The sequence below is a fragment of the Rhineura floridana genome, chromosome 5 (assembly GCF_030035675.1).
Source record: "Rhineura floridana isolate rRhiFlo1 chromosome 5, rRhiFlo1.hap2, whole genome shotgun sequence".
In the NCBI taxonomy this organism is placed as follows: Eukaryota; Metazoa; Chordata; class Lepidosauria; order Squamata; family Rhineuridae; genus Rhineura; species Rhineura floridana.
In genome coordinates, this window is record NC_084484.1 from 102,097,139 (window position 1) to 102,122,615 (window position 25,477).

General features: G+C 44.5%; 1 protein-coding gene across 4 annotated transcripts in view; it reads right to left on the reverse strand.

Annotated features, from left to right (window-relative positions):
* Nucleotides 1-23,060, reverse strand: part of LOC133385200 (trifunctional purine biosynthetic protein adenosine-3-like) — a 45,392-nt gene extending 22,332 nt beyond the window's left edge. For all 4 annotated transcript variants that reach the window (XR_009762812.1, XM_061627753.1, XM_061627752.1 and 1 more), the window contains exons 1-8: nt 22,916-23,060; nt 13,119-13,214; nt 11,004-11,178; nt 10,149-10,260; nt 8,355-8,423; nt 6,617-6,742; nt 924-1,011; nt 481-566 (exon numbers count right to left, since the gene is read on the reverse strand). Coding sequence is in view for 3 of the 4 variants with exons in the window: in XM_061627753.1 (XP_061483737.1) it covers nt 481-566; nt 924-1,011; nt 6,617-6,742; nt 8,355-8,423; nt 10,149-10,260; nt 11,004-11,178; nt 13,119-13,214; nt 22,916-23,060 (897 nt within the window). In the remaining variant the exon portion in view is untranslated. The remainder of the gene's footprint in view (nt 1-480; nt 567-923; nt 1,012-6,616; nt 6,743-8,354; nt 8,424-10,148; nt 10,261-11,003; nt 11,179-13,118; nt 13,215-22,915) is intronic.
* Between the last annotated feature and the right edge of the window lie 2,417 nt (nt 23,061-25,477).

Sequence of the window (25,477 nt, forward strand, 5' to 3'; positions counted from 1 at the left end):
TCACTGAACTACAGTTCCCAGAGTTAACAATGAAGAGGGATTCATTGTTAAACCACTCTGGGAATTGTAGCACGGTGAGGAGAATAGGGGGTCTCCAAACAACTCTCAGCATCGTTAACAAGCTCCAGTTCCCAGGATTCTTTGGGAGAACCCAGGACTGTTAAAGTGGTATGATAATGCTTTAAAGGTAATGTGCAGATGTGGCCGACATCTAGTTTGGCTCTAAGTTCTCATCAGACATGAGCTGGCAATCAGCACCTGAGGGTTAAAGACGTTTCACTGCCATTGAGAAACTCCCCAAGGAGAAACTAGGAACTACAATGATTCAGTCTACCAACTGTGCTACAATGACTTCTCCTTGGTTCTCACAATGCCAGTGCATCACTGCAAGCTGTAATACAACAGAAATTACATCCAGTCCAAAACATGAATTAGCTGTGTTGGCAGTTCGTAGAATTAGGCAATATATCTCTGCCTTACCTGACATTGAAGGTCACCAAAACAGCAATCAAAGCTTAAGACTTTCACACCATCTTTGGTAAGCATTAATTCTATTTGTAGCACACCTGAAAGAAATCAGAGTATTATAAACATTAATTCAAAATATACATTTTAAAATATCTTGAAGTAGAATACAACTAGACTAAAGTATAAGATGAAGTGAAGCATTTTAAAAAATCTGTAAGTTATCACTGATGCAAGATCAAGTTTTCCATCCATAAAATAACTCCTCTGGAAGGTGTCATACGAGTTATCTCATAATAAACTTTTATGTGAAGACTAGATCGACAGTTTTCAGTATGCTGAATATCCAAAACATAAAGCAATCCAGAAACACTACACAGAGTAGTATCATATGTGAGGATAATCTACAGTCTGAAAAGTAATTCCTAAGGAATTCATTTATGAATGTAACCTCTTACCTACATATGATATGCCTTCTTGCTTCATGCTGTTGAGAATGTGTTGAAGAAGGGTGCCTTTAATTTTTTCTAGAAGAACTTCAGAAATCTAAGAAGCAACAGGAAAGGGACACATGTATAAATCAAAATATAGTGACATACTTTCAAAAAAGTAACTGAACAGAATGCTAGAGTAGTATTTCCATTACAAAATTGCCATTTGCAATGAAGCAATTGTGTAGTTATGATATAATTAAGATGTTACTTATTAGAATGATCACACCATTTTTTTAAAATACAGCAATAATATTTTATACAGTCAACAGTGGATTATTCTTTTGCTAAAGGTTGATAGTCGGCCAATGCACCATTATCGCTACCACAACAATATAATTTTTATAACTGAGGAAGACCTGCCCTGGGAGTGAGTATCTGGCAGCTGGGTGCTTGCTACTAGCTGCTTTGGGCTGCTGTCTGTCCAGACAGCTGAGGTCCCTGGTAAGTGCTGCAAGGACTGGGACCCCCTGCCTGGCCCATGCTTCAGAGAGAGGCTGCAGTTAATCTCGCAGCCCCTTGCAACAGCTGCTGGCTGGGCCAGGAGGCATAAAAGCCCAGCTGCCCTTGGGGAGCCCCTTAGGGAGTCCTGAGGGCGAGGGCGCTACCCCCTTTCTATTACTTTTTCTTGTTGTTGTTGTTGATTTGTTTTCTGTTAAACCAGTCTAGAGGAGATTTGTGGTGGGGAGGGCATGTGGCGCATGTGTAGTTCCTGCACAGGGTGGGAGCCTGTGCAGTGAACTGAATGAGAGGAGAAAGTCGCCAGATGCCTTCAGAGTGAGAGTCTGTAATTGGGAGAAAGCTGGCCCTCCCTGGGTGTGAGATAAGAGGGGGAGTAGATGGGCCCTTTATGAAAAAGTTTGAATGGGTGTGACTGTTCCCAATCCTTGGCAGAAGCCTACTGGGATAATTCGGTCCGGCAGGCTTTGTTGGTGGGCTCGTGTTGGGCCCATATTAGGTGTTTAGGAGGAGTCTTAGTACGGATGAACATGGGTGATGCCACTCCAGTTTCAGTGATTACAGGTAGAGGGAAATATAGCCATGGGGAGGTGGTGAATTACCTGAGAAGGTGAAGGCAAGGCTATCTGCACCTTGTTCCTTGCTGCCACTCATGGTTTGGTTCCTCGTTGCTCATCTGCTGTGCCCACTGGCCTGTGTGTGTTGTTGTTTAACACCAGATCAGTACATAATAAGACCATTCTCATCCATGACTTGATTGTGGATGAAGGTGCCAATTTGGTGTAAATTACCAAGACCTGGGTGGGTGAGCTTGGAGAGGTTGATCTGACCCAGCTTTGCCCACCGGGATACTCACTGCAGCTCCAGCACAGGCTGCAGGGACGGAAGGGAGGAGTTGCTGTGGTCTACAGAACTTCCATCTCTGTCACCAGGAAACCACTCTGTCTTGGAGCTGGTTGTGAGGGCCTGCACCTGGTGTTGGGCCAAAGAGACGGTAAACTAGGGTTGCTGCTGGTGTACCGTCCACCCTGCTGCCCGGCAGCTTCTCTGACCAAGCTGGTGGAGGTCATCTCAGCTGTGGCGTTGGAGGAGCCCAGAACGATAGTGCTGGGTGATTTCAATGTCCATGTTGAGGCTGCCTCTAGTGTTCCGGCTCAGGACTTCATGGCCTCCATGACGACCATGGGGCTGTCTCAAGTTCTTACTGGCCCAACACATAGGGCAGGGCACACCCTCGACTTGGTTTTTGCTCCAGATGGAGGAAGGGGTGGTCTGGAGATAGCAGGGGTGGATGTCACCCCATTGTCATGGTCAGATCACTTCCTGGTGCAGTTTAGACTTATGGCTCCAATCCTTCCTTGCAGGGCTGGTGGACAGATTAAGATGGTCCGCCACCGGAGCCTAATGGAATCCACAGGATTCCTGAATGCCCTGGGGGAGTTCCCAGGAGATAGAGCAGGTGACCCTGTTGAAGCCCTTGGCACGCTATGGAACAGCGAGGCACGTCGGGCTCTCGACACGGTTGCCCCCGAGCGCCCTCTCCGGCATTGTGGAGCCCAGCTTGCACCTTGGTACACCAGTGAGCTAAGGGCAATGAAACAGGCTGGACGACGGCTAGAGCGCAAGTGACAAAAGATGTGCTATGAGGCTGATTGGGCATGAGTAAGACATCATAACTGTGCCTACTGTGTGGTGGTGAGGGCGGCGAAGAAGGCCCACTTCTCTGCCTCCATCGCATCCTCAAGTAGCCGTCCGGTGGAGCTTTTTCCGTATTGTCAGGGGTCTGTTGACATCAGCTCCAGGAAATGGAGTCTTAGACCCTACGGAGGCCCACTGTGAATTGTTTACAAGGCACTTTGAGGGTACAGTTGCTTGCCTCCGTAGCAGTCTTGATGCCCCATCCACATCTACTGTAGTCCCCAATGAGGTGTCCAGTGCAACGTCTGCTGCAACTTCTTGGGAACGGTTTCAGTTGATGCGGGCTGATGACATGGACAAGGTGGTTGCGATGATGCGGCCAGCAACGTGTCCTCTTGACCCTTGCCCTTCTTGGCTTATTAAAGCTTGCCGAGGTGGTCTGACCAAGTGGATCCAGGGTATGGTCAACGCATCATTGCAAGAGGGAGTGGTTCCAGCCACTTTGAAAGAGGTGGTGATTCGACCACTCCTGAAAAAGCCCACCCTGGACCCATTGGTTTGTGACAACTACCGACCGGTTGAAAATACCCCCTTTTTAGGGAAGGTGATTGAGAGGGTTGTGGCGCAGCAACTGCAAGTACTCTTGGGCGAAACAGATTATCTTGACCCGTTCCAGTCTGGGTTCAGGCCTGGTTATGGGACTGAATCGGCCTTGGTCACCCTGATGGATGACCTCTATCGGGAGAAGGACAGGGGGAGTGCGACCCTGTTGTTCTTACTTGATCTCTCAGCGACTTTTGATACCATTGACCATGATATCCTTCTGGGGTGACTTGGTGAGATGGGTATTGGAGGCACTGTTTTACAGTGGTTCTGATCTTATCTCCAGGGTCGTTCTCAGAGAATAGCATTGGGTGACTGTCTTTCGACTGTCTTGTCCCCCATGCTGTTTAACATCTATATGAAGCCCTTGGGAGCGGTCATCAGGAGCTTTGGGGCGAGGTGTCAGCAGTATGCTGATGATACCCAGCTCTGTTTCTCTGTAACATCTGAATCGGGAGAGGCTGTGCAAGCCCTTGACCGCTGCCTGGACTCGGTGGTGGGCTGGATGAGGGCCAATAAACTGAGCCTGAATCCTAGCAAGACAGAGGCACTGTGAATTACTGGTTCCCAAGTTTGGATAATTGGTCAGTTGCCTGATTTGGATGGGGTCGTACTCCCTCTGAAAGAGCAGGTTCGTAGTCTGGGGGTGCTCCTGGATCCATCTTTGTCACTAGAGGGCCAGGTGACCTCCGTGGCTAGGACTGCCTTTTACCAGCTTCGGCTGGTGAGACAGCTGCGGCTGTTTCTGGACCGGGATAGCCTGACCACTGATGTCCACGCACTGGTAACCTCTAGGCTGGATTACTATAATGTGCTCTACGTGGGGCTGCCCTTGAGGTTGGTCCAGAAGCTGCAGCTGGTGCAAAATGCGGTGGCGAGACTGCTCACTGGGGCAGGGTATCGCCAACACATCACCCTGCTGCTGCAAGAATTGCACTGGCTGCCCATTTGCTACTGGGCCAAGTTCAAGGTTCTAGTTTTGGCATACAAAGCCCTATACAGCTCGGGACCAGGATACCTGAAAGACTGTCTTACCCCTTATATGCCCAGTCGATCACTGCGCTCTGCAGGTGAGGGCCTCCTGCAGATACCATCTTATCAGGAGGTTCGTTCTGCACAATATAGGAAATGGACCTTTAGTGTGGTAGGACCTACCCTGTGGAATTACCTCCCTTTGAATATTAGACAGGCGCCATCTCTGCTATCTTTTCTGCACCTTTTGGAGACTTTCCTCTTTCAGCAAGCCTTTTAAGTTGAGACCTATCCCAGTCTGCATCTGTGTCAGAATTGTTTAATGTTTTTTAATAATGTTTTTAACCCTTTTTTAAGGTTGTTCTTTTTAAAATGTTTTAATGCTGTTTTGTTTTAATGTGTTTTAAGATCTGTTTTTATGAAGTTTTAAAGTGTTTTAGTGCTTTGTTTGCCGCCCTGGGCTCCTGCTGGGAGGAAGGGCAGGATACAAATTAAATAACTAAATAATAAATAAATAAATAATAAGGTTGCAGAACTCGCTAATTCCACCTCCCTGCCTGGCAAGGCAAAAGTGTCCCTACACTTGTATGTGAGACTGGCACAGGGCTGACTTGGTGCCAATGGTTCCGATTGGCCTGAAAAGCCCATAGGGTGCTGCACAAACCCTTACGTGTCAATAGCTGCTACTACTCCTGTGCCAGGAATGGCTCAGTGCCATCAAAAGGCAAACAGTTGTTTATTATTTGTTATATTTATTAGCTGATTTTTTAAAACTGAAAACTCAAAGCAACTTACAACATTAAAAACAGATATAAAAACAAGAATAAAAGCATCCTAAAATACTCAGACTACATTAAAAAATCCAACTTCTCCCCACCTGACTAAAACTAAACAGAGACTCTACAGTTGTGACTCTAGTGATGCCTCAATTGATGCACAGGGTGTGTAGGGAAGGGTCATGGCTCAGCAGCTGAACACATGCTTTGCATACAAAAGGTTCCAGGTTCAGTTCCCAGAATCTCCCGGTAGGGCTGGGAAAGACTCCTGTCTACATGAAATAGTGGCTCCTTATAAGGCAGCTTCCTATGTTTCTGAGAACATTCGAGCAAAAACCTAAACATTAACTTTCTGCATCATTCTGTAGTTTGCATCATCTATGAGTATTGCTCATTTCTTGCGATAATGTATTCTTAATTACAAGGTGTTTTCAGTAGTGGTTCCTTGTTTGTGGAATGCTCTCCCTGGTAAGGTGCATCTGTCTCCCTCATTATTGACATTGACTTTCAGGAGGAATTTAAAAACTCTCCTGTGCACCCAGGCATTTGATGGCTGAAAGATAGTGTTCCTGGCAATCCTGAAATCACTGCCCAAGATAATGCTTTACACTGTTTTTAGAATACTTTTTAAAGGTTTTTTTTTACTACTGATGTCTTTGCCACCCCAGGCTCCTTCGGGAGGAAGGGCAGGAATTATATAAATTGAATAAAGAAAGAAATCTGCTAGTCATGTGGAAAGACAAAGAACTATGCAGGACATCAAAGCCTTGCACTTTGTCCTTACAAAGTCTGCTCACAGCCATCTGCTGAAAGCTTCCCACTTACTATCAAGTTTACACCAGCAGTCTTTGGAACCAGAAAAGGAACACAGAGATCATCAGGTGGCTAAATTGCCGCCCTGGGCTCCTGCCGGGAGAAAGCGCAGGATATAAATCAAATAATAAATAAATAAATAAAATTTCACATTTATGTGCCTGTGCAGTTGACTGTGGAACACAACCCACCCTTGTCTACACAACACTAGCATTCTAGAACCTCGCTAATATGTTTTCTATTATTATCTTCAACATCTTTTAAAGTCAACAGTCATCATAGGTTACCAGAAAGACTTGAAAATGTCACTAAAGTAATCAAGCAGAAAACAGACTACATGATTTCCGGGAAAAAGCCACATGAAGTCCTAAACAGACAGTGAACAAAACTTGTTGGCACCTGAGGTACAGGACCATAAGCTCCCATTCCATCAGTGCTTGGACCCTGGTCTTCATCCACTAGTCGCTTCTGGACCTGGACTGGTGGCATGACAGCAAATGTGACTCCATCCACAAAGCATACACACTGTGAGGAAAATGCAAGAAATTGAACAACAAATGTAATGCACTAAAATCACATGTGTTATATATTCACTTCAATTACCAATAAGTATAGGTTTCCAGCCCTTGCAGTTCTGCATTTAATAGCAGTGCTGAAATTACCAGGATACGGCTTTTCATCACAGGGAGGCAAACATTTTCACCTGCTAACGATTGCAGCTCATATTGCTGTTAAGGTCTTGGCTTCAGGGACCATGTGAAAAGGTGGCTGCTGTTATTTGTGTCGGTGCGTGCGTATAGATATCATACAAGTAAGAAATTCTGGTGTCGAATAGATCCAGTGAATAAGCCAGGCCAGGCAAGTTTCTTGTAAGAGTCTTTACTGAAAAAATACAAAACACAGTTCTCTCACTCCAAACGACTTTCCCCCACACCAGAGCTTCTGCGAGAGCAGCTTCTTATCTACCAGGTTGCCCTTGCCAACCACCTGCTGGCCTTGAGGAACCTGGCAACCCCTCTTGCTCTGTTTAACCCGTTTATTGCAGGTTTCCTTCTCTCACTGAAAACCCTGTCTGTGAGTCTCATAACTTGCTTTACTAAACAACAATTTGCTCCCTGCTTGTTAGCCGGGGCTGGCCCAATCATTAAGCAGAGCGAGGCAGGTGCCTCTGAGAGTAGATGCTGGGTTGGGAATGGTGAGTGGTAACAAAGGATAAAGCTGCACAGCTTCTGAGTTAGCCGGCTGATCTCAGACATGGTGGAGAATGCTGTTCTGCTGCCAGCGCTGAAGAAAGATTCAGATGTCAGCGTGGCTGGCTTCTATATGTGAAACTCAGAGGGGGAACCATCTTGCCCTTCACCTCAGGCAGCAAAATGTCTTGTTGTGACACACCTGTTAACTCCTTCTTTCCCACATTCCCTAAGCCCTTACCAAGTCTCTTTTCTTTTATTTGGGATCTTTGTGTGGAAAAGTGCATACAACAGTTCCTACCAACTGATTGAGAACGAGGGAAAGCAAACATATCCAGATATGTTTCTGTACCTTTCCCTCCTGCCGAAGCTGCTGACCCTGAGAACCCTGCCTCTATTCTGCTCTGAAAATAGTTAGTTAAAAAGACCCCTTAGTTTCCTAATTATTATTAGAAATAATAATTGCTGTATATCATGGTGTAGCATACTAAAAAATTATTAAACAATGCATAGTAAAATCCCTATATTTGCTGACAGTTCTTGTCAGACAGGAGCTGTCAAATCAGCACCTGAGAGGTCAAATGCATTTATTCAGCGGGTTTTGTGGTTCCCCTGAAATTTTTCCACCCCTTCTTCCAAGGATCTCGGGGGACCCTATTTTATCTACACAACAATTCTGTGAGGTGTGTTATGCTAAGAGACAGTGGCTAGCCCAGTAAGCGTCACGGCAGAGTAGAGATTTGAATCCAGATCTTTACAGTCCAACACATTATCTACTACACCACACTGGGAATTAGTAATAAATAATACTGATGTTTTGCCAACATTGTGTTCAGTGCTAAGTGAACTGTGTTGTTCTTGTTGTTTATAGTTAAAATTTGTGGGCTATGAAAAAACAATCCAAGCAGATAAAGACAAGTCTGACCATGTTATTTAATAAAACTTACAGAAAACTCTTCCCCTTTAAGAAGTTCTTCAATGATAACTGTGTCTCGGGTATCTCCAGAAATGTTGCTCTGCATTATAAATATGACATTCACTGGTCAGATTCTTTTCTTTCCATCTTTCCTTTTTAATGAGAAGCTACATTTTAGATAATTTCCAATATAGTAACTGTTTTTTCTTTACATGTAAAGCCTCATATAGTCCACATTCTACTCAGGCAGAGTTCATGTTAAATTTTTATGAGATGTGATTTGCAGGTTAAATCACATAAGAAGATTTTGTTCATCAGAATACTTTAAAATATTTTAATACATAATGAAGCAATATATTTTTTATAAAAATACATTAAAACATACAAATTTATATAATTTACTAATTACACACTATATTATTTTCCTACCAACACATTTTAATTGAACCACAGTGCAAGCCTACACACATTCACTAAGAAGTAAGCCCCACTGTGTTCAGTGGGATTTACTGCCTAGCAAGTATGTTTAGGATTGCAATCCAAGCAGATTAAAACTGACCCAGTAGATTAAAACCAACCAATATAAATTTTAATAAAAGTCATACCCATAGCATGTATATTTATCACGTTTCCACCTATTCACCACCATTGTGTGCTTTTAATGTGTTCTGCAAGGCTGTTAGCTTAAGCATCTGAAATTGATCCCAAATGTTATTAATCAATTCTATTCTACTAGGTCTTTGATTACTCTTCCATAATTTTGAAAACAAAATTCTTGTATCTGCAATTATATATAAAGCTGGCTATTGTTTATCTGGCAGAACAACCACTTTTTACATAATTCAATAAACATTAGAATGGTTCAGGCTTTAATTTTCCAATGTATGTCATAATAGGTTATCTTAGTCCTACATGGCTGTGGAAAGCATTTGGTGACAAAATAGGTTGTGAGCATTGTGGAGATACGAATGCAGGAGGAGGCACCTCAGTACTTGACTGGGAGATGATCTATGCAACCAGAAGCAGCACACGATACAACCCTCCCTGGAGAGTTGTACCACCTCACAATGTCTGTCAGGGAGTACATGTTTGAATATTCCCCATATAAAAATAAAAATCCTTGCACACATGCACACACAAAATATCAGGAAAGCTTAGTTAGAATCTTTCTCCCTGACATGCTAGCTTTCTACAGGCAACAAGTATTTCATGTGGGGGTAGATTTAAACATGAGATGTCCTCTCCTTCATGGGCTTCTGAATCATGGGCAAGCAACCTGGTGCCTTCCAGATGCTCTGGACTACAACTCCCATCAGCCCTAGCAAGTATGGTCAATGGTCAGATATTATGGGAGCTGCAGTCCAGAACATCTGAAGAGACCTGGTTGTCTTCTGCTGGTGTGGATTGATTGAATTGACTAATGCTGTTGGACAAACATTTAGCTTCAATACATCAGGGTGGCAGAGTGATCTGTACTCTTTATGGGTGGAAATCAGTCTTTTTCAGCTTTCATAAATCTTAATTTCAAAATAGTTTTAAAATTAAAATATTCTGCCTTTTGTTCCTAAAAAGAATACTCAAGGCACTAAAACCAGAACAACTCAGAATGAATGTTAGTATTAGCTGAAATTCAGCTATGAAATTCAACTCAGTACAGAAAACATGGTGCACATCATAGAACTGAATATATTTCATAACTGATTTTGGTCACTGATTCACTTTGATAGTCAGCCATCTAACTCCTGAGTTTAAGACTTACCCTTATGTAATATCGTGATAAGCCAAAATAAAGCACACAATAGCTTAACACAGAGATATAAATCACCTGTAAAATTTCTTGCGTTGCCGTGCAGGCTTCCTCTCTGTTGTATGCAAGAATTAATTCTTTTCTAGGACCACAGCCACTAGGCTTTACCACCAATGCAGGAAAATCTGCACTTTAAATTAAGATGTAGCATGTTAGAAGAAAATCCACACATTTATATGCCATGATCAAAACTCTCCACTTTAAAACAACAGCAACAGTACGCAGACTGGAATGCTACAATGCAGCATTAGCTACATTTTAAAACAGAAGTCAGGCTATAGACAGGTGCTCATTTGAAGACAAATTGTTTGACTGAACTCGCATTTCTCATACAGCTTTTCTCCCACGCTATTTTTTCAGACTAATTTTTCACAAGATGTATGTTAAACCTTTAACATACTATTTTCTTTGTTCAGCTGTTTTACAGTATTTTAGAGAACAATTTTCACGCTGTTTTTACACACTTCATGCCTGCAATTTTGGCACATACATGCACATTATGCCTATTGGGGTCTGTTTTAGCTACCTGGAGATCATCTCAGATTCTTATCTCTATTTTTTATAGCCCTGGAATCATGGGCCAGGACATAGAAGGCTAGATCCCCCTGCCAGTCAAGGAAAAAAATAAAATAAAATGATGTTGTAGTCAAGGTTGATAGATAAAAGAGAGGCAGAGATGCAGTTCATTTTCTAGGACCCAGCTGCTGACTATAGAGCCTTGCTGGCTATGATCTGGGACCAGAGCTTAGCTGTAGAGGAAGCAGGTGAGCCAAGGACACCTAATGCGTAGAGACAAAGAGGGAGTTTCTATTCACAAAATTCCTGTATGATCAAATCTAATGAGCACAAGCTAATAGAGAAATTAACACTTACCTGTTAATAAAGGCACAAGCTTCTTGAGGATTTGAGAATTCATCCCACCTTGCTGTTGGAATTCCATGTTGGTCAAGAAAGACCTTAGCAAACCTTCGGCTTGTTCCCAGCTGTGCTGCCTTGGCTGTAGGGCCAAAACATCTAACTCCAGCAGCTACCAAGTCATCAACAACGCCTAACAACAAAATACTGAAAGGCTCAGATAAAACTTGAAATGTAATATAAATGTTTTATTTCTACTCCTTCCCCATCTCAAAAAGGTATAATAGAGTAAAAGAGCAACTAAATTTATCAGCAGGCATATCATCAGTATGAAGGAAGTTTGAAGAGATTGAGGCCTTTTAGTTCAGAAACAAGAAATGATGCCATTTATCATGGCCCTTTGCTCTCTTTTAAAAGGTCTGTCTGTTCCTAGCTTCATAATTAACTTGTCAAACACATAGCCAAAATATGTTTTAATGGCTAATAAAACAGATGGCTTGTAAAACTAACTGGACAAATTCATGGAAGATCAGCCTATCAATGAACATTAACCATAATATCTAAGAATGGTATTCAGAGTAAAGAAGCATACCTCTAGATACCAGATGTCGGGAACCAACAGAATGACTTATCTCTGTTATGATCTGCTTGTGAATTTCTCAGACAGATCTGAGAAAACTATCATCATCATTTATAAACCCACCCTTCACCAGAGGGTGCCAGGGTGGATTATACATATCAAATACTAAAACTTCAAACATTAAATCTAAAATCACAGTTGCACATTAACAAGGTGCAACTAGGAACTCAGACACAATAAAACAGTAAATGCAAATACAAGATAGCAGCTAAAACTTAACAAAATACATGAGCAGTAAGAGATAAATGGTACATGACTGGCATATAACTCAACCTCTCCCAAAGGCCTGAACAAAAAGGAGTGTTTCTTTTCACCCACCAACAAAAGTTTAAAATTGTCAGCACCAGACACACCTCAGAGAGGATGTCCTTCCAGAGATGAGGTGCCACAACTGATAAGGCCTATATACTTCACTTGGCTGTGAAACCACAGAAGCGCCTCTCCTGTTGATAAAAAGCGCAGGCAGGTTGATAAATGGAATGGGGCTCCTTCAGATATCTGAGGCCCAAATGTGGGGATTTATATGTCAATATGAATTGAGCTCGGGAACCTACAGGCAATCAGTGCAGGTGCCTCAAGTTTGGTGTTGCATGGGTCCAGCTTGTTAGACTAGTTAACCTTCTGGTAGTTGCATTATGCATGAATTGCAGCTTCCGAACCATCTTCAAGATCAGCCCAATGTGGAGCACATTACAATAATCCAGTTGGAGGTTACCAGAGTATGAATCACTATGTCAAGGCAATCTCTGTCCAGGAATAGCCATAGCTGATGGACCAGCTACAACTGATAAGAAGCACTCCTTGCCACTGATGCCATTTGGGTTTCCAATGACAAAGATGGATCTAGGAGTACTCCCATACTACACACCTGCTGTTTCAATTGCAACTCCATCCAGAACAGGCCATCTGTCCAATTACCAAACCAGATAACGTCTAACCCTCAGCAACTCAGTGTTCAGCTGCAGTTTATTAACCCATGTCTGGGTTAACCATTGGCACTGCAACAGTCCCAGCACTGCCTCACCTGATTCAAATGATTTGGAGAAGAAAGCAAGCTGGGTGTCATCCACATATTTGTGACACCATGGTTCAAATCCCTTGATCACATCTCCCAGCTGCTTCATACAGACATTAAATAGCAGCTACAATGATCTTTACCCTGGTCTAGCAAGACAGTTTTTAATGTAATGTTCCAAAATGTTATAGGCATATATTCATACCAGGGACTGATGGCTTCTGTCTAGCTTCCTGTAGGGTATCAGTAGGAATTGCCCTGTCCAGAGTTTCAAAACAGCAAACAATTAGGCTGTTGGTTAGTTGCAAAAACTCAACATTTTGCTCTCCATTTGACCACATGCTGGGTTGCTAACCAAGACTGGGCATTTGGGATTGTATCAAAAGTAGCACTGGTAAAGGGTGGGTTTATAAGTAAATCATTCTGTTAATTTTTAATCTAGAGTCCTTTTCTAAGAAGAGAGTTGTTCTAAACTTACCTGCGGCAAGAAGAGCTTCTGGTCCAGCAATCACAAATCCAATGTTATGATCTTTGCAGAATTGGGCAAGGATAGTATGGTTGCTAATTAAAACAGCTGAAATGGATAATAAACAATAACAAACACCAGGATCCTAAATATCTATAAAAGAAAACTATGTGGCCCCAGAGAAGGCAGAGATAAATAAAATTTATTTCTAAACTTTAAGTAAAGATATGGTCTAACATATACATCTGAAACAAAGAATTCAACTGAATTCCACAAGAAATTAACTTAAGCCACAATCCAATACACACTTACCTGGGAGTAAGTCCCATTGAACCCAATGGAGCTTACTTCTGAGTAAATATGTATTGGATTGCAGCCTTAGGCACAGAACAATCCTGTGCATATCTGCTCCTGAACAATGTGGAATGGGCATGGGGGGCAGCTGAGCAGCAGAAATGGATTGAAACCTCCGATAGAAAACCTCTGCCTGATTTGGAACAATTCCCCCCTCTCCCATTAGACCTCCTTGTTCCATCCCATATTATTCATGAGGGAGCCCTGGTCTTCCAGGGAGACTTTGGAAGGGTACAGGTGGCTTCAGTGCACTGAAGGGGACAGAAAACATTCATCCCATGAACTTCCATAAGTTAAACTTTGGTTAGGATCCAGTGTACACAACTTGTAAGGAAAAAATAATTGGAAACCACTATGCCACATTTTAATGTTAACTTTGCCATGAAAAAAATTGAAGTTGCCAGGAATAGACGAGAAAGTAAATTGCATTTTCCTCTGTCACCCTCCTTTCTCTGAGCCCAACATTGCCAACATTGCAGTTGATATCATATGACCAAGTTCTTGATAGAGATGTAAACTAAAACTCTCAGAAGACAAAACAAACAATAATAATTAGTAATTCCACTGTATAAATATTAATAAACTGTAAGGAACATAGGACAAATAGCAAGACAGACATACCTCATGGCCATGGGACATACATAAACCAGCACAACAAGCACAGAGATCTAACGATGATTACAAAATAGGGTTAACCAAGTTTTGAGTTTCTGGAAGGCAGTTTGTTATTGAGGCACTATTCCAGGGGCTGTACACGTATTTCATTGCACATCATAACTCCTTTGTAGATGGGCCAAGGTCTATATTAAAGTCATCACTACTTAAGTAGTTATGGCACAACATGCTGCTTAGGAAGTTTAAGTCACTATTTACAAAACAATTACTGTGCAAAAGAGAAGCAATACTGAAGTGTTAAGTATGGAGAGCTTTTTATTTCCTATGTTAATTTCCACATTTTGAAATAAAAATTCCACTTTTTCAAACTACAATCATAGCATTATAGAATCATTGAATAGTATAGTTAGAAGATGCCTATAAGGCCATCAAGTCCAACCCCCTGCGCAATGCAGGAATCCAAATCAAAGCATTCCCGACAGATGGCTGTCCAGCTGCCTCTTGAATGCCTCCAGTGTTGGAGAGCCCACTACCTCTCTAGGTAATTGGTTCCATTGTCGTATGGCTCTAACAGTTAGGAAGTTTTTCCTGATGTCCAGTCAAAATCTGGCTTCCTGCAACTTGAGCCCATTATTACGTGTCCTGCACTCTGGGACGACCGAGAAGAGATCCCGGCCCTCCTCTATGTGACAACCTTTCATGTACTTGAAGAGTGCTATCATATCTCCCGTCAGTCTTCTCTTCTTCAGGCTAAACATGCCCAGTTCTTTCAGTCTCTCCTCATAGGGCTTTGTTTCCGGTCCCCTGATCACTCTTGTTGCCCTCCTCTGAACCTGTTCCAGTTTGACTGCATCCTTCTTGAAGTGTGGAGACCAGAACTGGATGCAGTATTCAAGATGAAGCCTAACCAGTGATGAATAGACGGGAAATAATACTTCACATGATTTGGAAACTATACTTCTGTTAATGCAGCCTAATATAGCATTTGCCTTTTTTGCAGCCACATCACACTGTTGGCTCATATTCAGCTTGTGATCAACAACAATTCCAAGATCCTTCTCACATGTCGTATTGCTGAGCCAAGTATCCCCCATCTTATAACTGTGCATTTGGTTTCTTTTTCCTAAGTGCAGAACTTTGCATTTATCCCTGTTGAATTTCATTCTGTTGTTTTCAGCCCAATGCTCCAGCCTATCAAGGTCCCTTTGAATTTTGTTTCTGTCTTCCACAGTATTAGCTATGCCCCCCCAACTTTGTATCATCTGCAAATTTGATAAGCATGCTCTGTACCTCCTCATCCAAGTCATTAATAAAAATGTTGAAGAGCACTGGGCCCAGGACCGAGCCCTGTGGTACCCCACTCGTTCCTTTGCTCAGTTTGAGAAGGAACTGTTGATAAGCACTCTTTGAGTACGATTCAGGAGCCAACTGTGGATCCACCTGATAGTTGTTCCATCCAACCCACATTTAGCTAGCTTGCTAATCAGAATATCATGGGGTGCTTTGTCAAAAGCTTTGCTGAAGTCGAGGTATATTATGTCCACAGCATTCCCACAGTCTACAAGGGAGGTTACCCGGTCAAAAAACGAGATAAGATTGGTTTGGCAGGATTTGTTCTTCATAAATCCATGTTGGCTCCTAGTAATCACTGCATTGTTTTCAAGGCGCTTACAGATTGACTGCTTTATAATCCGCTCCAGAGTTTTTCCAGAGATTGATGTTAGGCTGACTGGTCTGTAGTTCCCTGGTTCCTCCTTTTTGCCCTTTTTGAAGATAGGGACAACATTAGCTCTCCTCAAGTCATCCGGCACTTCACCAGTCCTCCACGATTTCGCAAAGAATAGACAGCGGTTCTGAGAGTTCTTCAGCCAGTTCCTTCAATACTCTAGGATGCAGTTTATCGGGCCCTGCCAATTTGAACTTGTTCAAAGTGATTAGGTATTTCTTGACCATTTGTCTATCAATCTCAAGATCCAATCCTGCCCCTTCTACTTCATGTTTCCCGGGAGGGTCACAGACCCGGGAGAAGACTGAGCCAAAGTAGGAATTGAGGACTTCTGCCTTTACTTGGTCATCTGTTATCATTTTGCCGTCCTCATTGAGTAGCTGTGCCACCGTTTCTTTTCTCTGTCTTTTACTATGGACATACCTGAAGAAAGCTTTTTTGTTGCTTTTAGCATCCCTCACTAACCTCAGCTCATTCTCAGCTTTAGCGTTCCTGACACCATCCCTGCCATTCCGTGATACCTGCCTGTACTCTTCCCTTGTGGCCTGGCCTTCTTTCCACTTCCTTTATGTGTTCCTTTTTGTTTTCAGGTCATCTCTAAGCTTTTTGTGAAGCCACATTGGCTTCTTCTATTGTTTCCCCCCCTTTTTTCCTTGTTGGAATTGCTTGCCATTGTGCATTTAGAATTTCCTTTTTTAGAAACTCCCACCCATCTTGGACTCCTTTTCTCATAGGGTGGCTTCCCATGGAACCGTACTTACAATTGTTCTGAGTTTGTTGTGAGACAGTCAACTCAGAAGGAACAGGAAAGGGGGAAGCATGAGTTTCAAGCACCTCCGCAGTCAGAAGGAGCAGAGTTGGAGATTGTTGTGTCTGAGCAGGATAGAGGAGGAGGGGAACAGCCTGCTTTTCAGCCAGTTCCCATGAGTAACGTTCTTGCAGAGGAGCAGAGTGCGCCGCCCCCAGTCGATGCACAGGATCAGCGGGAGGAAGCTTCAGAGTTAGAACCAGCTCCTCCTTTCCCAAGTAGTTCCCATGAGGAATCCAGTGTGGCGCCGCCCGCTGACCTCAAGCCTATTGCTCGAGAGCAATTGTCTTCTGATGAGCAGTTGGAGGTGCGCCCCCTCTCCCCCCGTTCCCGCCGCCGCGAGAAGCGGACAGGGCAGAGACAGGAATTATGAAGGAGTCAGAGATTACGTTCAAAGACATTTCCTTTATAAGCCAGCCGTCGGCAGTGGGAGGTCGTTGCGTCAACTTCCTTCACACGTTGCAGAGCATGTCTGAAGTATAGTTAGGGACTTTAGTGAGTTAGTGTAGGTTTTCCTATGAAGCGCAATGCTTTTGATGTATCTATTACTCTAATAAAACGAGATTTACTCGCACACACGCACCCGCCTCATTCTTTCGGCTCTGGACGGGACAGATTGACACAACCGCCATCCCTACTCAAAGCTGTTCCCATGGCAGATGACATGGACCAGAACGGAGCAAGAGGGGGAGTACCTATCACCATGGAAACCTTGTATGCCGAGATCCAGAACCTCCGAGTCACTACACAAGCCCTACAAGCTGAGAACCAAAACCTCAGAACCGCAACACAAGCCTTACAGGTGGATAACCAGAATCTCTGTGCCTTGGTTGCTCAAGTCCATTCTGCGCCTCCCGGGGCAGCAGTCCCTGTGAAATCTCCAGTGGAGCTCCCCGTGCGATACGGGGGCCAGAGTGAACAGTTTGCCACGTTCCTAGCCCAATGTGAGTTGTACATTCAAGTGCGCAGAGCTGAGTTTCCAACGGATGATTCGAAGGTGGCGTTCATCATCAGTTTATTGGAAGGGGAAGCGGCAAAATGGGCCACCCCATATTTGATTCGCAACGACCAGATATTGCGCCAGTTTGACGCTTTCAAGAATGCGATGGGGGACATGTTCCGAGACCCTCAGAGGAAGGAGACGGTGGCTCGCCAGTTAGGAACCCTGAGACAAGGGAAAGGGTCTGTAGGACAATATACGAATGCTTTTCGAGTTTTGTCTCAGGAGACGGAGTACAATGACCCAGCCTTGATGTACTTCTACAGAAATGGACTGAGTTCCGAAGTGTTGGATGAACTGGCGCGTGCCACCACCCCCCGACTCACTGAGGGGTTTGATTCAACTGAGTTTACAGATAGACAGCCGCTTAGAAGGAAGAAAGTTGGAGCGAAGAATGGAGCCGTCTCGAAGTCAGGTTGCTGCTCCGCTGCCTTGCGCGTGCCCCGTGCCCACGCCTGGCATCCCTACTGTCATGGGAGAGGAGCCCATGCAGATTGGGGGGGCTAGACCGCGATTGACAGAGGAGGAGAGGGAAAGACGCCGAAGGGAAGGACTGTGTCTCTATTGCGGAAAGTTGGGGCACCTCGCCAGAAATTGTGCAGCCAAACCTGGAAAACCCCAGCCGCTGGAAAACTTCAAATCCCAGCTCTCGTAGAGGCTAGAGAGTTGGGGGGAGCTACAAACACTGAGCCTCCGTTACGACCCCTTCCCTCCCAAGGGGCCCTTCTGTTACCCATTTGCATCACTCTACCCTCAGGCACGAGTATCTCTGCCAAGGCGATGATCGACAGCGGAGCATCCTCCTGTTTCATAGATCGAGATTTGGCACTACACCATGATATTCCCACAAGGGAACTGGATCACCCGTTGGCGGTAGAAACTATAGATGGCCGGCCCCTGAAGTCTGGAGGGGTGACTCGGGTGACTGAGGCAGTGGAGGTGAAGGTGTCTGGGGATCGAGAAGATCTGTCGTTCTATGTGGCGTCCTTGCCGTGTTTTCCGGTGGTGCTGGGTATGCCGTGGCTGGTTAGGCACAACCCCACAATCTTTTGGGATGAAGCTGTGGTGGTTTTCACCTCCAAGTACTGCCATCAACATTGCCAGCCTGAAGGGGAGCCACAAGTGTTGGCTGGGACCTCACCCTCAGGGGAGATAACCTTACCCGCCAAGTATGACAGTTTTTGAGACGTCTTCGATAAAAAGGAAGCGGAGCAACTCCCTCCACACCGGCCCTATGATTGTGCCATCCATTTAGTGCCTGGAGCACGCATCCCCGCCGGGCGGATTTATTCTCTATCTGAACCGGAGTTGGCAGCGTTAAGAGAGTTTCTGGACGCTAATTTGAAGAAAGGCTTCATTCGCCCTTCACAGTCCCCAGCTGGTGCACCCCTGCTGTTTGTGAAGAAAAAGGGGGGGAACTCCGTCCCTGTAATGATTATCGAGCCTTAAACCAGCTCACCATCCCTAATAGCTACCCGTTGCTGCTCATTAGAGAAATGTTGGAGAGGTTGCGCTCCGCCAAAATTTTCACGAAATGACTTGAGAGGAGCTTACAACTTGGTGAGGATTAAGGTGGGTCATGAATGGAAAACAGCTTTTAAGACCCGTTACGGTCAATTTGAGTATTTAGTAATGCCCTATGGACTGTCAGGAGCGCCAGGAGTCTTCCAAAATTTCATGAATGACATATTCCGAGACTTTGTGGACCGTTTCATGATAGTTTATCTGGATGATATTTTGATTTACTCGAATACCCTTGAAGAACACGACTCACATGTGCACGCAGTGCTACAGAAGTTACGAGAACACCGCCTTTACGCGAAGCTGGAGAAGTGTGGGTTTGACCTAACAATGTTGGACTTTCTGGGATATAGGATCTCTCCAGCAGGAATAGAAATGGACCCCGAAAAAGTTTGTTGTGTGCTCACATGGCAACCCCCCAAGACCAAGAAGGACTTGCAACGCTTCTTGGGCTTTGCAAATTACTACCGTCGTTTCATAGCCAGCTACTCCCATCAGACCACACCGCTCACGGATTGCCTGAAGGGCTCAGGGCCTTTCCAATGGACAGAAGCTGCACAAGAGGCTTTTGAATGCCTGAAGAGACGATTTGCTACTGAACCCATACTACAGCATGCTGACCCGGCACTCCCTTTCGTGGTTGAATCTGATGCATCAGACGTAGCTCTCGGAGCGGTTTTGTTACAGCCGAGTCAAAAAGGGGGAGAACTGATGCCTTGTGCCTACTTTTCCCGAAAGTTAACAGACTCTGAACAAAATTACACTGTGTGGGAAAAGGAGTTGTTAGCCATTAGAGATGCCTTTGAAGCCTGGAGACACCATCTGGAGGGAGCGCAGCACGAAATTGAGGTGCGCACAGACCATTGTAATCTGGAGAGTCTTCATACCGCCCGAAAACCTTTACAGTACATAATCCCTCCTGAACAGGCAGTAGCAGGAGCCTGCCAAGACTCTTGGGAGGCTGAAGTGCGGGAAGCGCAGCAACAGGACCCTTTCGCGCAAGAGCAGCGGGTCGGAGAGAGCACGTTACCCCAGGCAGAACAGAAAGACCTTATATGGAAGGATGGCATACTGCACCACCAGGAAGCTGTTTATGTGCCCCCCGGGGAACTGCGAGTGAGGGTATTACGCCAGTGCCATGACGCCTGCACGGCAGGCCACTTTGGAGTTTTTAAAACCATTCAAGCTGTCGCTCTGGAGTTCTGGTGGCCCAAGGTGAAGAAGGACATGGAGCATTATGTTCGCTCTTGCCCCACTTGCATGAGGGCGAAACATGCCACTGGGAAGCCGCCGGGGTTACTGGAACCCCTCCCTTCCCCCGGGGGACCTTGGCGAATGATTACTATGGATTTTATAACAGACCTTCCACCCTCACAGGGGAAAACCACAGTGTTGATGGTCGTTGATGCCTTTTCAAAAATGGCACACTTCATTCCATGCGCGGGGCTCCCAAGTGCTCAAGACATGGCCAAATTGTACATGCAACATGTGTATCGGCTGCACGGTCTGCCAGACAGCCTGGTTTCGGATCGGGGCACACAATTCACCTCACATTTCTGGCAAGCGCTGTGGAAGTTACTGCAAAGTGAGCTGAGAATGTCCTCTGCCCATCATCCCCAAACAGACGGGCAGTCCCAGAGGGTTAACGCAGTGTTGCAACAATATCTACGTTGTTTTGTGGGGTATCAGCAGGACAACTGGATGTCTTACCTACATTTAGCAGAATTTGCCTACAATAATGCTGTGCATTCGCACACACTGCAGACTCCTTTCTTCGCCAATTTTGGATATCACCCCCGAGCCTTCCCTGCCCCAAAAGACAGTTGTTCAGTCCCTGCCGCTGAGGATTACTTGCAGGAATTGCACGCGATGCAACAGATACTTCAAGAACAACTAGAACAGGCCAAGGTGGATTACAAACGCACAGCGGATCAGCATCGGAGGGAAGGAGACCTCATACGAGTGGGAGATCAGGTTTGGATCTCTACACGTTTTCTAGCTATGCCTGGTCGGTGTCGTAAACTGCAGGATCGGCGTGTAGGACCCTTTGAGGTGGAGGCCCAGATTAACCCCGTGGTCTACAGACTGAAATTGCCATCCACATTTAAAATGCACCCAATCTTTCACAGGGCATTGTTGACAAAGGATGCTGGCCCCGATCCTCACCGCCCGCGGGTGGAGCCCACGCCGCCGTTATTGGTAGAGGGGGAGGAGGAATACAAAGTAGAACAGATTTTGGACTCACGAAAACGCCGAGGGCGTCTTCAGTACCTGATTCAGTGGAAGGGGTATGATCCAACTGAACGTTCCTGGGAATCAGAGGAGAATGTGCACGCTCTGGTTTTGGTGAGAGAATTCCACAAGGCTTATCCAGAGGAACCCAGACCTCAGGGGTGGGAAGGGTTAAAGCATGGAGGGGGGGATGATGTTGTGAGACAGTCAACTCAGAAGGAACAGGAAAGGGGGAGGCATGAGTTTCAAGCACCTCCGCAGTCAGGAGCAGAGTTGGAGATTGTTGTGTCTGAGCAGGATAGAGGAGGAGGGGAACAGCCTGCTTTTCAGCCAGTTCCCATGAGTAACGTTCTTGTAGAGGAGCAGAGCGCGCCGCCCCCAGTCGATGCACAGGATCAGCGGGAGGAAGCTTCAGAGTTAGAACCAGCTCCTCCTTTCCCAAGCAATTCCCATGAGGAATCCAGTGTGGCACTGCCCGCTGACCTCGAGCCTGTTGCTCGAGAGCAATTGTCTTCCGATGAGCAGTTGGAGGTGCGCCCCCTTTCCCCCTGTTCCCGCCGCCGCGAGAAACGGACAGGGCAGAGACAGGAATTATGAAGGAGTCAGAGATTACGTTCAAAGACATTTCCTTTATAAGCCAGCCGTCGGCAGTGGGGGGTCGTTGCGTCAACTTCCTTCACACGTTGCAGAGCATGTCTAAAGTATAGTTAGGGACTTTAGTGAGTTAGTTAGGTTTTCCTATGAAGCGCGATGCTTTTGATGTATCTATTACTCTAATAAAATGAGATTTACTCGCACACACGCACCCGCCTCATTCTTTCGGCTCTGGACGGGACAGAGTTTATTAAAATCAGCTTTCCTGAAGTCCAGGGTGCACGTATGGCTACTCTCAGTTTTTGCTTCTGTTAAAATCAAGAATTCAAGTATGGTGTGGTCACTTTCCCCCAGAGTTCCCGTAACTGCCACTTCATCCACCAAATCATCTCTATTGGTTAGAATCAAGTCCAGGATAGCTGATCCTCTGGTTGCTTCCTCCACTTTCTGTAGGAGGAAGTTATCTCCAACACAAGTCAGAAACTTCTTGGAGGGGCCGTGTTTGGCAGAATTTGTCTCCCAAGAGATATCGGGATAATTGAATTCCCCCATTACTACTACATCATGCCTCCTCGAAACATTGGCACTACACCACATTTAACATTTTATAGAGTTTAATGATGAGACAAAACTCCTTAGTAGGTCACACCTGGCTCATGGGCTACCAGTTAGTCATCCCTGATCTGCAGAATTTGAAATGCAACACAGACTCAATGAGCATCTTATGCTTTTATCTTCCAGCCTTTGTATCTTTTTATGTACCTTCTGCTCAATTCACATAAAAAGACAGACATGTCTGAATCAAATGTGCTCCCCCAAAGCATTTACATTTGTGCAATACATTGTACACTGTTTTGGGAAGGTGGCATGGCTATGTGTCTCCACTGTATAATTATTCAAATACATTAAACTATTTTTAGCATACACTGTCAACAAATACTATAAGCTGAACTTTTTACCTGAATTAGAGATTTTGCCATTATCAGCTGTTCCTGCATTTCCTGGAGCAACCAGTATCTGTTTCACATGTGGAGACTGTGCCAATTTCCAAGCTAGAGCATGCTCTCTGCCTCCACTGCCAATCACAAGCACTCGGTCAGCCATCTGGAGGTCTAATGTAAGAATTGCCTTGTCATTTATAGGACCAATGCCTCAGTCATGAGCATAAGGAAAACCTTATCATGAAACATAATGAAAACCAATTATGAAACTTGTTTCTAAATTAAGGTAAATTTAGATGCTTGGCAGAGCTTCCTCACACGTTACATATTACCTTTTAAAACAGCACCATATTAATGGCGAGCATCCTCTAAAATGGAAGCATTTGAAGAAGCTACAGGTATTTTAAGCCACTTGCCCACTTGGCAAGGAGTAAGTAAAATATTTGAAATGTCTTTAAGGCTCCCATTCTAAACTTGCTTATTTAGGAGTAAGATCCATTGAAATAAATGGAACTTATTACTGAATAGATATGTATACGAGTGCACTGTAAGCGGCTGCATATAGGTGCCTAATGCTTGTGATGCAGAGCTTGGAAGTAACTTGTTATTTTTAACGAGTTACTTGTAATTTGTTACAATTTTAAATAACGAGTGGGTAATTCCATTACATTTGGCAAGTAACGGAACGACTAGTAATTTCCCTACTTTTCAGCTGCAACTTTAACGTTTCCATGTTAGGTTGCACGTTACTTGGGGGCGGGAACAAGGGGAAGACAGCTCCTGGCTGTGATTGGTTAACACAAGACATGTGCCTCACACTGATTGGACCTCTGCACAGACTCTCTCTTCCCTCGTGATCTGTGTTAGGATGCACGAGGGAAGAGGTGAATAGGCAGGGCCTGCTCGCGTCTGAGAGGACAAAATGGACGCCGGAGGAAAAAGCCAGGGCAAGGACAACGGAGGAGAAAAGGCAGCAGTAGAATGGCGAAGAGCTGTGGAGGTGAGTGACGATGATTTGTGTGTGTGTGTGTGTGTGTGCCCCCCGTGGCACCGTTCTGCCCCCCTGCCCCCTCCCCGTGGCACCGTTCTGCCCCCCCACTGCCTCTCCTTGCCTCTGCCGCCCCCTCCATCAATCACAAGGCACTTCCGAAACTTCAGCCCTACTTCTCTTCCTTCCCCCCCTTTTTGAACTCTCCCCCTTGTTCCCATGCATACATACCTGTGTGCTGTATTTATCCAGACAGAGCACTCCTGCCTTTTAAAATGCCGGCTAGCTTTTTATTGTATATTTATTTGAACTCCATCTTTCTTTTTATTTGTATTTTTGTCCTGTTTAATCACAAGACTGAATTGTATGTGGGACAAAAACTGTTTCAGTAATAATAATAATAATAAAAATAAAAAATCATTAGGCGTATAATAAATGGCTTAAGGCTGATTTTTTTGTTCTTGGCAGAGATGAGGTGAGAAGTAGGGTCCTTGCAGCTCCTCCTCTCAGTCCCCCAGCTCTCAAACTCATGTTCTGTGAGAAAGAGAGAGATTCCCAGTCCCAGAGAGAGATAGACTGTTGACAATCTCTGCTAATATCTATACAAATGTACATAACATGCATCACCTGAACTCACATGATCTAGAGTTACCTTAGATCTTGCAAGATTTGCAAATGAGAAGCAATAGGGTTTTATATTAGTTCTGATTGTCTATTGGGCTATCATAGGTTATATGTTTTTTTTCATTTTCTATGGCAAAAACTCCAACTTCAGTGGAATTTATGTGATGTGTTCTAATCATTTGAATTTGGCTAATGAATGCTTTATTCTTTCATCAGAACTTTAGCAGTAGTACTAAAATATTAATAACAAAGAAAAGGGAAAGAAAAAATACTTTACATACATCATTCAGCTGTATTGCTAATTATAGATATAGATATAAAAGATAAACGGCATTTTGTCAAAAGTATTTTTATCTACATTTTATACCTCATCCTTGGTTTTCCAAGCTTGGCATGGAATGCTTCTCATACAGAATTAATCTGAAATGCTGCATATTTATTATCATAATCATCGTATTCAAAATAAAAAATATATGAACCGCCTTCAAGTTGATTCCAACTTATGGTGACCCTATGAATAGGGTTTACATGAGGCTGAGAGGCAGTGACTGGCCCAAGGTCACCCAGTGAGCTTCATGGCTATGTGGGGATTTGAACCCTAGTCTCATTTTGTTCTCACAACAACCCTGTGAGATAGTAGGTTAGACTGGCCCAGGCAGGGTTATTCAGTGAGCAAAAATGATGCAAATAGGATCTCTTTTAATTGTGCTATCGACCTGCTTACTTCCACTCTGACTGGGGGATCTTACTGGGGGATCTTGCAGCATGGGGAAGAGATGGGGGCACATCACAGCTGAAGTTCACCCATATAGGAGCATTATCTCTTGTTTATTACAGAGACGCCTGTTGCAGGTTTTGCTGCTGAGAGCAGCAGTCAGTTAGTGCGGCCACTTGAGTCACAGCTTGTTGATCCTGAGGAGGCAAAACTAGAAAGTGAGGTTCAGAAAGGAGGCCCTGTGCATGAGGAG